The 17449-nt window shown below is 35.1% G+C and overlaps 2 protein-coding genes across 3 annotated transcripts in view; both read right to left on the reverse strand.

The window, feature by feature from the left end:
- LOC114479590 (collagen alpha-1(XVIII) chain-like) overlaps positions 1 to 3304 on the reverse strand; it is a 50096-nt gene extending 46792 nt beyond the window's left edge. The window contains exons 1-2 of the mRNA XM_028473343.1: positions 3104 to 3304; positions 2885 to 2955 (exon numbers count right to left, since the gene is read on the reverse strand). Of these exons, the coding sequence (XP_028329144.1) occupies positions 2885 to 2955; positions 3104 to 3156 (124 nt within the window). The 5' untranslated portion in view covers positions 3157 to 3304. The remainder of the gene's footprint in view (positions 1 to 2884; positions 2956 to 3103) is intronic.
- Positions 3305 to 8383: 5079 nt separating this feature from the next.
- LOC114479061 (solute carrier family 12 member 7-like) overlaps positions 8384 to 17449 on the reverse strand; it is a 39134-nt gene continuing 30068 nt past the window's right edge. Inside the window, exons 20-27 of one of the 2 annotated variants that reach the window (XM_028472506.1) lie at positions 17127 to 17296; positions 16305 to 16436; positions 14199 to 14306; positions 13817 to 13918; positions 12021 to 12190; positions 10926 to 10940; positions 10641 to 10774; positions 8384 to 9508 (exon numbers count right to left, since the gene is read on the reverse strand). In XM_028472506.1, the coding sequence (XP_028328307.1) occupies positions 9417 to 9508; positions 10641 to 10774; positions 10926 to 10940; positions 12021 to 12190; positions 13817 to 13918; positions 14199 to 14306; positions 16305 to 16436; positions 17127 to 17296 (923 nt within the window). In that variant the 3' untranslated portion in view covers positions 8384 to 9416. The remainder of the gene's footprint in view (positions 9509 to 10640; positions 10775 to 10925; positions 10941 to 12020; positions 12191 to 13816; positions 13919 to 14198; positions 14307 to 16304; positions 16437 to 17126; positions 17297 to 17449) is intronic. The other variant, XM_028472505.1, reaches the window with a different exon arrangement.

The raw sequence follows: 17449 nt of genomic DNA on the forward strand, positions 1-17449 counted from the left end.
AATAAGATGATAATAGATTTTTGACCAAATAAAACCGGAAAAAAAATAATAAATTACAAACTGCAGCTTTAAGCATAAGCAGACATATTCAGAACAGATCTAAACAGATTATTAAAACAAATTAAACAAAATAAAATGAATTTTAAAAAAGCCCACGTTACTGATAGCACTTTTTTGGATTTCCTTTCACGGAATACTGTATAACCGTGCTAATAAACTCTGCTACTAAGCAGGAGCATGTGGTTCACCCAGTGCGCACACACGCGGAACTCACTACTATGCTCTATCTTGGAGAAAGGGCAGCTCTACAGAGGAAATAGGACCTCATTCAAGTTTTTAAAAGTAAATAGTTTCTTAAACTTTAACAAATGCGTTGCAGTAATCGGTAATGTGATTAATTATAGGTGAAATTGGCTGAAGGCCTAATAAACATACACAAGGGATAACAAGTGTTTTGATCAATAATTTCTTTGTGATATTTATTGCCTAAAGCGTACGAACTGAGGCCGATACAAACGTCCTATCCATGTTTGTCTCCAGGATCTTTGTTAGGAAATAGCTGGCCGCGCACACAGGGGGGCAGACGTCACATGCTCAGTAACTGATCCTCTTCCACAGAGCGTTTAAATGAAATCCTTAAGTCCAGTTTTCACACTACCAAAAAGTACATCTTTGTTTTGCTCCACCTCAAATGTGAGGATGCCGATTTTTATCTTGGAAAAGTTTCTTTTCTTGTTTGACCTCAGTGGGCGGGGCCTCCGAAACAGGAGGGCGTAACATCTTAATGAAGATCGAATTCAGCCACCACATTTATCAACACCTGATCATTTTTAGGCTGGGATTGGTCAAATAAGAATGTTTCATGAATCACATGTTGGTCCTGTCATACGACCAAATGTGCACTCAAATTTACACCTGTTTTCACGCAAGGTTGATGAATAAGGACCATTGAGTTCAGTGTGTTCACAGACACTACACAGTGTAATCTGTAGCTTTTTTCATTGCATTGAACACATGATTAAGGTAATCTTTTTGAACATCAAGCTCAAGGTTTTCGAGAACAGTGACTCATACTGTAATGCATGTATAATGACATCAAAATAAGTAACTCAGGCAGAAAACACAGTGACAGGACACAATGCTAACTCACTAAATCTACAGTAACAGTAAAACTCCAACCCAGGGATGGGCAACTTTTATCACAGCTAGGGCCACGCTTGTCTGATATAAGAGCCACATTATCAACATTTATGTCAGCATTTAGAAAAATTACCATTCTGAGATTTATTATACAGATACATTTTTCTCATTTTATGTTTTTGAAGTCATTTTTGTTTATTCTTGTTGTTGTTTTTCGTGTTTTGTGTATTGTGTATTGTGTATCTCTCTAGTTATGTTGGGTGTTATTGGAGTAGTTTTGTGCATCTTTGTTGTCCTTTTGTGATTTTTGTTGTCATTTTGTGAATTTGTGGTGTTGTTTTTTGTATTTTTTATTAATTTTGTGCGTTTACTATTGTGGCCACTCCAAATTAGACAGAGGGCCGCATTTGGGACCCGGGCCGCCAGTTACCCATTTCTGCTTTTCAGAAAAATCACAATCTCATGGTAACATAATATAATGACACATTTGGGCAATTGATGAATAGGGGAAACACAAAGACATTAGAGGTTTTTGGATGATTCTCTAAACACGTAAAGGAGACGATTTCAGCAAATCTTCTGTACATAACATTTTTTGCCGCCTAAAAAAGTAAAAAACAAAACCTTGCACTCTCAGAATCGATTATATTCCCAACATCTGACTTCAAAGTTGATTGTGATGTGAACACCCCCAAACCCAACATCCCAAACACACAAACAGTTGATGCAGTGAAAGAGGAAAGTTCTCACCTCATTACCATACAAACTACACACTTAACTTCTCACCCCGGTGCAGCGTTTGACCTGTCGTCAGCTACACACTGGATGTAAAGGGGGCAGAGGAAGCCATGATGTGTTGCCAAACAGACAAACTCTCAGCATCCTGCGGAGCTGCATAATCAGACCCTCACAGCGGGAAGTCATTGAATGAGAAACCACAACAGCACACCAAGGTGTGAAAATGCAAATGCTCAGCAGGTTGAGTATTGCGTGTGATAATAATAAAACACTGGACTTCTGTTGAATCCATTTTTTATGTCAAAAGACAGTTTTAGGAGCTTATTATGACAGTTCTGTGATCATTGCAAGACATGCTTATGGCAGAAAACATCAAAGGAAAGCAGCCTGCATAAAGAAAAATAAGGGGCTATGTTTGTTGATTTGATTTTGTGCAGAGAAAAATTTCATTTTTTAATCAAAGAAAACTTGTATTTATATATATATATATATATATATATATATATATATATATATATATATATATATATAAAAATCCCTATAGACTATAGGAATTAATAGCCAAAAATTCAAAGCCAAAGACAGTGAATATTTTTTTTTTAATACACGTCTTTCATGTATTAAAAAAAGCGATTGTTTGACCAGATAGCCACATTATCAACATTCATGTTAGCATTTAGAATAATGACCAATCTGAGCATTAATACAGGAAATAACAAATTAAGGATTTTCGCTGTTTTTGTTGCTGTTTTGTATTTTTTATTTTCTTGTTCCTCTTTTCTATATTTTTGAATTCTTTTTTTTTTTTTTCCACTTTGTGTATTCTTCTTTAATGTATGTTTTGTTTTTTTGTTTCTAAAATAATTTTGTGCATCTGGAGACCTGACCCCAAGGTTGAGAACTGCTGCTTTGGAGAAGGAACCTTTTCATCAGCCTTTCTTTATATTGCAAAGAAACCTCTTTGCAGGAACACTGTGAAAACATTTCTGAAGAACAAAAACCTTACCATCTATAACCTGGAGTGCAGAAGTTAGCCGACACAGCAGGAATAGGAGGAGATGCAGGGCAGGAGACCACCTGAGACACAGCAGGAGCATAATGAGACTAAACATTCACCCTAAAGACTAAAAAACACAGAGTTTGTGGTAAAAAAATAAATAAATAAAAACAACTGTGATGCTGATGCAGATCTTTGTTAAAAAGGATTTGATGGTTCGTTTCTTACCATAGAAACATTTTAGTGAAGGTGTAAATGTTAATCCAGTGTGAAGAGAACATGTGATGAAACTCCAGCAAACTGAAGTGTAGTCCGTCCACCTCACTGAGCTGATGTGAAGACCCTCTACTCTATTTCTCTCTCTCTCTCTCAGCACAAAGGCTCTCTCAGTCCTGAGCTCAGTGGTTCTTAAGAACCACAGATTTGGGAAATTTGACTCCCTTAGAGAGGAAAAAAAAACCCTCTGCCATGACTTACTTGGTCAACCCTCTCTCCTACCGTTCTGCTCAAGAGGACAATCTTTCAATGACATAATCATGAACACACACACAATATAACACAATTGTGGAAGCATTCTGTGTATATACACAACAAACACAAAAATATACAGAAATGACAGGAAAATAATATACACAACGCAGACACAAAAAATACAAAAATGATAGGTACAAAAATACAAACAAGGAACACAAAACTATAGAAAAATGACAGGAACACAACAAACACAACAATATACACAGAGAACACAAAAACGACATGGAGGTTATACACAACAAACACAGAAATATACAAAACTGACAGAAAAATATACACAAAGAACATCAAAATATACAAAAATGACAGGAAGATATACAAAACAATAGGAGCGTTTTGTGTATATACACAACAAACACAAAAAATATACAAAAATGACAATAATATACACAACACAGACAAAAAAACAAAAAAAAAATTACAGGAAAATAATACAAACAAGGAACAAAAAAAATGACCGGAAAAGGAACCCAACTAACATAGAAATATACAAAACTGATAAGAAAAAATACACAAAGAAAATTAAAATATACAAAAAAAATAAAGTAAGATATACACAAAGAACACAAAAATATACGAAAAATGATCATAAAATATTCACAAAGAATTTTTTTTTTAGTATTAATGCTCAGATGAAATAACATGTAATTAGTTTTGATTAAAGACTTACCTGACAAACGATATCCTACGTGTGTTAAAACAAGAGCTGGATGATAAGATTCCATGATTTATAAGGAAGGAAAAACCTATAAAATGACAGCCTACACTGTTAGCCTTTCTGATGCTAAAGGCTAACAGTGACGTTCACTATGGATACCGTCACCACAGCGATGAACACCTGACGTTAATTACTCATTTCAGTGTAATAAGGGTTATTTTATTTTATTTTTTTATTATTGTTTTATTTTATTTGTGTAACTAAACGAGTCATTTAGAAGCTAACTGATGATTACATTGGACTAAGAGTGTAAAATACAATATCATTCTAAAAGCATTGACACCAAATGCTAAGCTAACTCCAACACAACGGGGCAAATAAATAAATAAATAAATAAATAAATACTCCAAACAAATAGTCTCTAATAACCTGATGTGTCATTATATCACAGTTTGAAAATAATTATTATATGTGAAATAATCTCACTGCTGTTGTAATGAATGCTATTATTGACCATGGCTGTTATTTCAGCTGTAAGAATAAAACAATTTAATTTATTTATTTATTGTCTCAAAAAGAACAACTATATTTTATAGCCGTTAACTCTAAAGTTAACATTTCCTTGCCTATATCCATTAGTTAATCACTAAACAGCTATGATATGAATAAATTGCGTTCATATTTTGTTGTCAATAAACCCAATAAATGCACAATGAGCCGATTTTTGTGAAATATTGAACCATGAATAAAATGCCAAAGTCACATGATTTGAACAATACAAACCATCATCTTAAGCGTTCTTGACATGACTTGCTGAACTGATTAAATGAATCCATTACCTATTGGTTATCCAGTTAACATAGATTCAGTTGTATTTGTATACCCCTCTCTTGCTTTGTTTAATTATAAGCAAATATGATAAGATAATGAAGAGAAAGTTCATACGTGTCATCAGACAGAATTCTTTTTTTGTCTTTATTTAAGGAGCTCATAAGATGTACTTTGTCTGTAACATGTAAACAAAAGGCAGTGACTATCTGTACGGTTGCCGTATCAATATACCGACACTCTATTCCTATGCAGCGCACCTCATTGGTCAGTTTAGGTCACGTGACTGAGACCAAACCGAACCGTAAGCCTAAAAATTGTTGCAATATTGGATTATAACCTAACCCTAACCCTAAAAATTGTTGCGATATAGGGTTATAACCTAACCCTAACCTTAACCCTAAGAATTGTTGAGATATAGGGTTATAACTAGGGATGTAACGATTAATCGTAAGGCAGTTAAAAATCGATTCATAGGTACCACGGTTCACATCGATGCTCTGAAAATTGAATCGCAGTACTTTTTTTAACCAGCAGAGGGCGCAATATATTAATCCTTCCAGAAGCGGACGTGACGGGCGGAATCTGCTACTATTTTCTTTCTGGCCGCCATTTACTGTTAAACATGCTCATAAATAATTCTTTACTCCTTTAGCACCAAAAGTATATCTGTAATATTACGTGAATATCTGTAAAAGTCATGTCTTTCTATTAACTCTGTCTGCTAGCATAGCTTCTCTTCTTCACTGGTGGAATAACTGCATGCCAACCGACTACTGGGTTACCAGCGCCCTCTGCTGGTCTAAACAAATATCTGACGTAAATACAGTAAAATGACTTTTTTTTTTTTTTTTTTTTTAAAGTCCAATCGTTAAGGCACAAAATACATTTTCAGTTGCACTTTTAAAAAGAAAAAGAACTATTATGCAGTTTTGAATTGTTTATTATAGAACCAGAATTTAAATTAATAGGCTTCTTCATTTGTATTATTCCTTTATTTATTTCATTCAAGATTTATTTTTAGTTAAATTGCATCATTTTGAATAGTTTATCAAGGGATTCTTTTGACAATGAAAAATAAAAGGAAAATAGTACAGTATTTTCCCCAAAAAAATAAAGGAATATTTTTCAGTCATTTGTCAACATTCCCATATTGTAAAATAAATCGTGAGAAAATCGTATCGTGAACCCAGAATCGTGAATCGAATCGTATCGGGAGTTGAGTGAATCGTTACATCCCTAGTTATAACCCTAACCCTAAAAATTGTTGCGATATAGGGTAATAACCTTAACCCTAAACCTAACCTTAACACTAAAAATTGTTGCGATATTGGGTTATAACCTAACCCTAACCCTAAAAATTGTTGCGATATAGGCTTGTAACCCTAACCCTAACCTTAACCCTAAAAATTGTTGCGATATTGGGATATAACCTAACCCTAACCCTAAAATGTGTTGCGATATAGGGTTATAACCCTAACCCTAACCCTAAACCTAGCCTTAACCCTAAAAATTATTGCGATATTGGGTTATAACCTAATCCTAAACCTAACCCAACACGCTACGTACGTATACTTCGGTAAACTTACCAATAGCTCAGGGGGTTGTCTGTATACGGCATCCGTATGAATAGACACTTTCTAAACACTACTTAGCCAGAATATTTGCGTGCAGAAGTTTAAAACTTCAAGACTGTTAAATTTCATTCCTCAGAAGTCAACAAAAGAAAATCTGGAAGGGTCGATCAGGTCAACAGGAATGGTGAGATAATCCAGGTTGTGATGTTGACACCCAACCATTAACCGATGCTGGAATGCTAATAGCTCCTCCACTTTTCCCACCGCGTCGTCTTTGTGGGGTGCAGACTACATTCCCTTCCTAAACCTCCTGTTTTCCATCTTTGATTCTTCTCTAATATCTAGCACAGATAGGAGATTTTCATTTAGACAAATCTTATCTTCAGTTCTTACTGGAAGATGAGTCAAAGCATGTCATAAAGTTAGCGATTTCATGAATTCTTTTAAGGATTATAGCGTTTTATTGAACCGACTCAGCTATCCAGTGCCTCAGAATAAACAGGAAGGCAACACTTTTCTAACTTCAGCATTAAAAAAACAACAACAAAAAAATACAACAACAAAAAAAGTTTTAATCAAAGCTTTTTAAAAGTGGTGAAATCCTAAAAACAGATTTACATTCAAGACTTGAAGAAGTGGCTTGGGCTGTGATTTCAAAGTGAGTCAAAAAAAAAAAAAAAACAGGAAGTAACACAAGATCAGATGAAAAAAGCAATCAGAGAAATCCACAAGCATTCATTCAGCTTCATTTCCTGTACATAGCGACACCCAACTCTGACATTTCCTCTGCTTTTGTCAGTGCGTGTCTGTAGATCTGTAGCGTGTTGGGTTATGGGAGGTTTTCCTTCAATTCTTCACAAACACTTGAGTGGAACTCATTATGTGAGGAAACATTTAGTCAAACAACCGTCTCTCAAACTAAGACAAAAAGTATTAGAATACATTACTACCTTTAAAATACTTTGGTAACACTTTACAATAACTCTCTATTATAAGTAGTTAATAGTTAAACAATAAACTTAGTTAATGCGTGTATACATTGCTTGTTGAATATTTACTAGCATTTTGTTAAGGATTGATAACTGTGTGATCACTGACAAGCTGTTACTTAAAAATCTATAAATTATATGTTAATGATTTGTAACTATACCTTAAAAATTATTAATAGATTATGAATAAGCTATTAGTAAATTACCTACTAATGACTTGTTACACATCAGTTAAAACTTTATATATTGTATTATTCTACAGTTGCAACTATTCTGTCATAAAGTTATAAAAGTTGATCAAGAACAACAGGAAGCGTCTGACATCTGCAAACAAAGGTTTCTAGACTAAATATTAAGTTCCATTTTTCTATTGTATCAAATACTTACTTTATGCAACAAAAGTGAATCTATGATATAAAAAAAAAAAATAAAATAAAAAATCAGTCAGTCTTTGAAAGTGGGAAAACTTGCAAAATCTGCATATATATATATATAAATAATGTATTAGGGTTGTTCCGATCCCATATCAGCCTGAAAACGAATATCGAATTAAAATTTCAGATTTTTTTTCTCCAATTCATTTCTTATATATTTTATTCAATTGTAGAATACTGTAGATATTATGTTGAAGGTTAACATTTAATTAATAATAAATGTGTCAGTTTTCCTCATACCTACTGTTGCTGACTATTGTTCTCTAAGTAACATCACTTGATCAAACCTTTTCTAATAATCCACACTACAAAATAAGTATTTTTTTTTTTTTTTTTAATTAAAGAAAAAAAAAAAAAAAAAAAAGTACTGTATGTATGATTCAGCCAACACGCAAGGCTGTAATATCGGTATCATATTGGAAATGAAGTTGTATTGGGACATCCCTATAATGTATTACTGTGTAAATACATATATACTCAACAAGCAATTTATAACTCATTAACTTACAGTTTATTAATGATCTATTAACTACTTAAAACCTTAAAATGGATAGTTATTATAAAGTCAGTGTTATAAATACTTTCTCCTGCTTAAATGTCACAGATTCCAACAACCAAGTGTTCTTAAACATAAATCCAGTTTGAGTTTTAGCAACATTACAACACAAAAACCAATAATACACTTTAAAAAAAAGCATCACGTGTCTAAAATGATTTTTGATTTTGATGAGTGTTTTTTTTTTGTGTTGTTTTTGGCCAAAATAAAGGAGAACACAAACAAACAGTGCAACATTGTCATTAATTGTAGATATCTGAAACAAATAAAGTTGTCAATGTATTTTCTTTGGTGTTTTGATTCCTAATGTGTCATTATTAATAATACAAAAAAAAATGTATGCAAAGTGGAATTTAAAAAAAAACAAAAAACAACTGATTCAACGACACAAATTGTTTGGAGTGAATTAAACGATGAAGATTACGGTGAAGACAATAGAAACAGCCATACTTATTCAGTCATGAATGCATTTAAATGGTATTTGGTAAAACAAAAGAACAATAAAAACAACAATGTTAATTTGAAAGCACTGTATGTAGTGTAATTTCAGTGACACCATTCTTTAGAAAAGATGAAGGACAAAAAATATGTTCAGATTCCTTATTTAGGCTGATGTGATGCAAGGTCAGTAGTTTCAAGATGATGAAGAGATTTAATTTGGCAGTGATTTTTGAAAACATATATAAGAAGTACAAAAAAAACAAAAAAAAAAACAGCAACAACAATGTTTTTTAAAAATATAAATACAGCAGAGTCAGAGAACCACAGGTGGCCAAGAATCTCCAACAGCCTCCAAATGTAGCATTCTGTCATATTTCCTTCAAAGTGTCTCGGTTCCTCAGAACATCGCTTCTCGAAAGTCTTCTCCTGACTTTAGTCCTCTGGACTTTTACAATCCAATAAAGATTCCTGAGGAATGTTCTTATATTAAAAAAAATATATATGCACAAATACATCTTGGACTACTACGAGTAGATAGTGATGACTTCTCGGCCTCCTCCACGAACCAACAGGACGCGGTCCAGGCCTTCCATTAAAGCCTCCAGGAACTCCATATCTGAGAGGAATCACATGGTTAAGGGTCTTTTTGCACAACAGCAGAAATACACATAAGCATGTTGATGTAATAAAGGATTAAGCCTTCTAAAATACAAAAATAAGACTTTAAACTCAAACTCAGGGGTTCCCAACCTTGGGGTCAGGATCCCATTTGGGGTTACAAGACACTGGTCGCCAGATGCCTTCAATTTTTGCTAACTTTTACCCTTTTTCTGCAACTACAACAAACTTGTCATATTCTAACCTACTTTCATCACTTTTTCTTGCCATATTTTTGCTCCTTTTAATGCCTTTTTGCTGAATTACTCCCATTTCTGCCACTTCTCCATCAAATTTCAATGCCTTTCTACACATTGTTTCCACTTTTAAGACATTTTTGGCACTTTTAAACCCTTTCCACTACTTTTCCCAACCTAATGTTGGATATGTTGACCCATTATAGTTACTATCTCTTTTCATCACATTTGATGCTTATTTTTTTGCCAATTTAACCGCATTTATGATTTGCCATGCTGATCATTTGCTAATTTAAACTAATTGTTTCAATATTGACACTTTGAACCCTTTTTATCACATTTTCTGTCCGTCTTAACCAATATTTGTGCTTTCTAAAATCCTTTTCCACCATTTTTGGTGACTTTTAACCCATTTTATTTCTGATTAAAATGGATTTACATCTTTAAGATCATTATATACTATGGCGCAAATAATAAACTTCCTGGACAACAGTGGATATTATTCAGATAAATAAATAAATGTGGTTATCACAGATTAATAGAACAATGGATCATCATTTTACTGACTTTATGGATAGATGGGGCCCAAAAATCTCTCCCCTTTATTCCCCCTTATAGATGGCCCTGTCTCCACATGACTGTTCTTCAATATTCATTTCTTTGTTCAACCACCTTCAGGAACAGGGGGGTCCCCGGTCTCTGGCACCTTTATTTTGGGGGTCGCGGGCTGAATATGTTGAAAACCACTGTCCTAATGAATAGCAAAAGTGACAATTTTCAAGTCGCAATTTCTGTGACAATTTTTTACTTTTAGCTTTAGATAAAAAAGCTACTAGTGTGGATGAGAAGTGACATAATTAAACAAACGCTACATGGATAAAAAAAAAAAGATACAGTTTGCATCCCCTTTCATGTTCTTTGGTGGGCCCGGCATGTTGAGCAACACCAGCTGCGAGTCACGGGACTTTTTCACCACCACCTCATTCAGCTTCACTGCTGTGTGCATTCTTCGTACATTCGACTGGTTCCTGTGTTAAAGCAGATGCGTCAGCCAGGGTCCACAACATGAATTCATTCATTAAAAAAAAACAATCCCCTCTGCAAACCACAGATTGTTACAAAGATGATTTCACATGCACAAATATTCCAACCAAGGAGAGTAAAAATATAATTACTTACAGATTCTCCCATTCTCTGTAGGATGGAGGCAAAGAAAAGTGTCAATAATTATTTCAATATGGAACTCAGACACAATTGCAGACAATTAATAAGTAAGTATATACTGTGATGTGATATATAAGTGATGAATATGGTCATTTCTGTCAAAGGGGAGGTTGCATCCATAATAAGGATGTAGCGACTCCAGAAATAAGACAACAAAGTACAGAGATGGACAACTTTTATCACAGCTGGGTGCCACAAATTCGTGATGTCAGATCTAATGGCCACGTGTTCAAAATTCATGTCAGCATTTAGAATATTAAGCAAAAGACGAACAACAAAGGATTTTGCTCATGTTTGGTTTATTTTGTGGGTTATTTTGTTGTTGTTTTGTTTGTGTGTTTTTTTAAGTCATTTAATGTGTTTTGTGTATTTTTATGTGATTTTGTATACTTCATTTGTCATTTTATGTGTTTTGTTGTCATTTTGTGGGCATCTAGAGTCATTTTATATATTAGTCTTGTTTTATGTAATTTTCTGTTATGTTGTTATTTTTAGTGGTTTTTGTAGTCATTGCGTTTCTCTATCGAGTCATTTTTTGCAGTCAATTTGTCCATTTTTTGAGTCATTCTGTGTATTTGTATGTCATTTTGTATGATTTTTGCATATTTTTGTGTGTCTAGTGTGTGTCTGTATGTTTTTGAGTCTCTTTGTTATTGTTTTTGTTGTGTAATTTTCTGTCATTTGGTATTATTTGTTGTCATTTTTGCAGTCATCGTGTTTGTCTATGAATTAATTTGTATATTTTTCGGTCATTTTGTGTTTTTAGCAGTCAATTTGTGTTTTTTTCAGTCTGAGTATTTCTATGTAATTCTGTGTACTTCTGTTGACATTTTGCATATTTTTGTATGTGTATAATAGTTTGTTTTTTTTACCATATTGTGTGTTTTTAGAGTGTTCAGGAAATTTTGCAGAAAATTAAACTGAGTTGCCCATCCAGTGAACAAACTACAAAGTAAAACATCAGTAATTGTACCTGAACAGCTAAGTAAGATGGATTAAAATGGTTCAAACCCTTAACAAAACATTCGGAGCACAGCTGCTTGTACTTACGGTTTCATATTAAACATGTCCTTAACTTGTCCGATGCTTTCCCTCTGTCGGTTCTTTTCATTTAGGAGCTTTTCTTTAGTCCAGGTCATGTGGACGCGTTCTGGTGAAGCGCCTGCTTCTCTGTCACTTGTTGAATGGGAGGCTGTGTTACGATCATGAATGAGCTGAGCCTAAAACAAAGACAAAATGTGTAACATCTGTGCAGTTTGTATTCTTGCATATTCTCTAATGAATTAGTGCAAAATAATAATAATAATTTGGTTTTGACTGGTTTGTGCACCTCACTAGGTTCTATTATTAGTTCACAATAATTAAGACCCCATTAGGGGTCGAGAGACGCTGGGAGAGGGTCACCAGATTCCTTCACGAAACTATGAATATTTTTTGAACAATTTGAGCCCATTTTTGCCTATTTTTACCCTTTTTCTGCAACTGCACCAAACTTGCCATATTTTAACCCACTTTCATCACTTTTTCATGCCATATTTTTGTTACTTTTAATGCATTTTTGCAACATTACTGCCATTTCTTCATCAAATTTCAATGGCTTTTCTTCACATTTTTTTTTCCACTTACCAATCATTTTAGGCACTTACTGTATAAATATTTTCCATAACTTTTCCCACCTCATGTTGCATATGTGGACCCATTATTATTACTTTTAACCTCTTTTCATCATTATTCATGCTTATTTTTGCTTATTAGGAAGCCTAAAACGGTAATCAAGAGATGAAAAACAATTTGGATGATCGATAATATTTTTAGTGTATTTTACAGCTGATTTAAGACATGGGTCAAAAGAGATGCTAACAGAAAGCTAACACAAGAGGACGGTTAAGTTCTATTGAGTTGTTTATTTAAGACTCAGTAATTGTGATTAATTTAATTTGAACTTTAGTAATTGAGAACGTAATTGACTTCCAGAGGAAAAATTATAATTGTCATTGGAAAAAATGCTGGTCACCGTAATCGCAATTGAACATGAATAATGGAAAACGTAACTGAAATTGTCCCCAACCCTGGTGTCCAGTGAAAATTCCTCATCCTCAGTAATATACAATAACCATCAAATGACATATTACCACCTACCTCAGAGAAGAAAAACATCATTTACATAATGACAAAGAAATAATTTAATCAACAGCAACAATGTTCCATCCTTTCAGCTCCTGCGTAGCTCCGATCTCAATGAAAAAGTCGCCTCAATATAAGTTTTGCAAAGTGGAATAAAAAGTCCTTCCTCCTTAGTTACTACAACTTTATGAATGAACCGAACAAAATGTAGTTTGTGGAAACATCTGCTGCAAATATTCAGTAATGGGCTTTCAAAATTTTGACTTCAAAACCAATTTAGCAGAATTGAGGCTTTTAAAAGTGATTCTGTTTCTTTAAAAGCTGTAGTAAATAAGGCGGCTTTAGATTATAACCTTGGATCATTTGTTGCAAGGGAAAGAAGTAGCATTTAGGCATCTGATCTTTACTTTTTATTGCTGCAACCCAAGGAAAACCTTAAAATAACCATCATTTTTTCTCTATTATCAGCCTTTTGTTGTAAAGAGTTAGTACAGGTTTGAAAAGTGAGTAAAAGAAAAAAGAGTCCGCTGCTGTACCACCAATGGTTTTGTCTCCCACTAGTGGTAGCACATGGTCTCCCTCATCTAGAAGGGCAGAATGAATGAAAGACCCAAACAAAAGTGGAGTAGCTGGACTCTTCAGTATTAATGGATCATAACTGTAAAGATAAAGTGACTGCATCGTGATTGGCTGATCGAAGCTCCAGTATTTATGTGGGATACCTCATCCTCTGGGATGCACTGAGTGTTGACATGCGAGTCGTTAACATCTGAAAACGTCTTCCTCTTTATGGAGCTACGAGAAACATCAGTGATGCTCTGAATCTGAGCCCCCGCCGTCCAGAAGAGTTCAAAGGTCAGAAATTTTCAAGGAGGAAAATTCCAAATATTCTAAAACCTAGCAATTAAATACAATATTTTCTGTATTTTAAGTTTTTTTTAAAAAATTTTTTTTTAAATCATACATCATTTTAACATCGTCAAAACATGTACGTTGTATACCTTAACAGAATATTCATATATTACAGTTATTCACAATATTTGCTCTTTGGAAGGTTTGGTTAAAGACTGCTTATGAAACAAAGGACTTATCTAGAGTACGTACCTCTCTTTCCCTCTCAGTGCGCGACAGCTGCATCTGTTTCAGCATTTCTGTCCTCTGCTCCATCCTCAGAGTTTTCTCGTAGGTGAAGGCAGAGATATCGCTGTCGTGCTAACGGGACAGACAACAATTTCACAGACAAATGTCAGAAGTCAGGGACGAACGAGGCCCCGTTTACACAATAACATTTTCTAGTAAAAACGCAAAAGTTTTGTCGCATTTAGGCGGTCCATTTACACGGCAACAGCGTTTTAGTGCTTGAAAACAAAACTTTTGTTGTGTCAAACTTTTGGAAACGCTTCCTCCTCCATCTCGATGCAAACAGGGAAACAACAGTTTTTGTTTCACGGGCACGTTCACTACGGCTGCAGTGCCTCAGAGGCACACTGTTAGACCATCAGAATATGGCCCCAACCCAAATAAAGCCCAGGGCTATTAAAAGAGTAACTTAACCCCTGCTTTCTGCTGACCTGCCACTCGGGAGGAAATTCAAAAAAATGCATTGATTATGGGCGGGGCTCCTGGAGCAGTAATACACGCCCAGTCAGACAGTACACAACACTGGCAGTCATAGAGCGCTGTCTTCTCAACTACTACACACAATACACAGCCCACAAGCACACACAGCCCCACAGACACTATATCACTCACATACAGCCCTGCCACGAGCCTCAGAACACCGCCACACACACGCACGCACGCACACGCACACACACACACACAGAGAGAGCAATGAGAAGTACATGCACGTTTGTGCACACGCAGAGACAGACGGGAACGGGAACACACACACAATGTGTCTATCGATACACACCAGAATCTAAGACTAGAATCTGCTTTTTATAGAAGCACAGAGTCAAAAATATTCCACAGCGGAGCACAGCTTTGCACAAAGCATGGAGTTCCGTATTACAACCGCCAATCAATGCTCACTGAGGGCTGTGATAGGAGAAAAATTAGTCCCTCCCCCCATCTTTTTTTTTTTTTTTTATTAAACTTTATTTAACTAGGAAGGCCTCATTGAATAATCAATCAATAATCCTCTCTTTTTCAAGAGAGTCCTGGAAGCAATTGGGTGTAGGGGACTTGCTCAGGGTCCCTTAGTGATGGCCCACAGTGGATTTGAGCCTGCAACCCTCTGGTTCCAAGCTCACTTCTGTAGCCACTAGGCCACCACGACCCCAAATTTTATAGGAGGGGAGGGGCCAACAGTGGCAGTTGGTGACGCACGGAGGTCCAAATGATCTGTCTCAGCCAATAGCAAAATTCAACTGTAATAGCTGGCTTTCAACTCTTAGACAGCAGTCACTCTGACATTTTACAACAAAAAACGCCAAGTGAAAATACTTTTACTAAAATGTTAAAAGTTGGACTAAGATTAATCAACAGCACAATTTAATACTCAAATACATATGTATTCAGCAGAAAAAGTGGGTTTGAGGTTTAGTTAAGCCTGAACCCATTGCTGCCTGACACTCTTCAAATCCGTGCGCGGCAACACGTAAAAAGATCTGAGGCGAGGTTCTTTAATAACTCAGCTTTATTCACTATTCACTCGTCCTACATCCAACTAGAAACAGGACAAGCAGCTTCATGTGATGCTCCAGAAGTCCTGCGTATCTCCGCCGGAGTTCTCCGGACTGTTGGAGCTGGGAAGGAGCAGATACGCAGCGCACCAGACCCGGTGGAAAGAAAGAGTGCAGCACTGATTGTTGTCAGAGTCTGGTGCAGACATGAAATACGTCTCTACTGGTCCAAGTGATAATGAAGTAAATCAACACTTTGTTGGAGAAATCCACTTAAATTCCAAAGAGTGTTGCACACAAAAGGTCCTGTTATTTTAGTTCACTGCAAAATCATACAGCCATCTATTGGCCTGGCATGTATTGTATACTATAATATTTTTGAGGCTTCACGCGGCCTCATGTAAACAAATAGTTTTGAAAATGTTGAAGTGTGAATGTCGAATATTTGGGAAACAATAACGGAAACAGAAGTAAAACAATGTTGTGTAAACAGGGACTTATGAGGCACTTATGCCTTTGTTCTGACTGCAGACAAGGGCATAATCATCAAATGACCAAAAACGCCAACAAATGATCGTCTCACCATCTCCACCACCTCCACCTTTGCATCCAGACGGAGATGATAGATAAACATCTGGAGATCTTTCTTCATCTGGATGGAGTTGTCATTCAACTGAGCCACTGTGAAAACTCGCATCTTGCACTTTCTCCAAACCTTCAAGACAAATGATTCAGGTTTTTAACGACAAAAAAGCCTTTGCATCAAGTTTGGTTTATTAAAGCTAATTATCAATTAAATCATCACTAAATTATGAAGAAATTATTATCTAAAAAAAAAAAAAAAATCATTGTTTGTAACCTTGAGGAATGGTGGCAGTCCTACAAAACAACAACTAATTTAATGCAGTTATTAAAAAACATAATGAAGTACGATAAAATAAAAGCAATTATTTAATTGTAAAATATGAAAAAAAGAAAAACAGAGAAAGAAAAGAGAAAAAAAAGAAAGGAAAAAAGTAAAAAAAAAAAGAAAAGAAAAAAGAGAGAAGGACAAAAAGAAAAAGAGAAAAAACAAAGACAAAATAAAGGAAAAGGGAGAGAGAAAATAAAATAAAAAAGAGAAGAGGAAAGAAGGAAGAAAAAATAAAAAAAGAAAGAAAAGAAAAAGAGAAGGAAAAGAAAAGAAAAACGACAAAAGAAAAGGAAGGAGAGAAGATAAAATTTAAAGAAAATGAAGAGAAAAGAAAAAAGAGAAAAAAGAAAACAAGAGAAGAGGAAAGAAAAGAAAGAAAGAAGAAAGAAAAAAAGACAGAACAAAATCATAAACTTCCAAACACCTACAGTTGTATCATTATTGCAATACAATCGTCTATAGAAAATTATGATTACGCTCACACACACACACCTTGTGCTGACTGAGCAGAAATGGGAGCAGCATCAGCAGTCCACCATCGTGAACGATCCACCAAACATCAATGGTTCCTCCTTCCAGGCGTTGCTGGTTACCAGGGAAACTGTCGATGTTTTTCGCCACCAACAAAGCCTGATTTGCAGCCGTGGTTTCTCTCACGGTTTCTGTAGAAACACAGAGAGACAAAGTGAATGACGGTCCGACTGATAATAACACTGTCTCCAAAGATCTTATACGGCTCTGAAGTTGATCACAGCATCACTACTTGTTTCCAAATGTGTAGCACTCACACAACATTCCTATTTTATAATCTAATT

This window comes from Gouania willdenowi, chromosome 17 (assembly GCF_900634775.1).
Source record: "Gouania willdenowi chromosome 17, fGouWil2.1, whole genome shotgun sequence".
NCBI lineage: Eukaryota > Metazoa > Chordata > Actinopteri > Blenniiformes > Gobiesocidae > Gouania > Gouania willdenowi.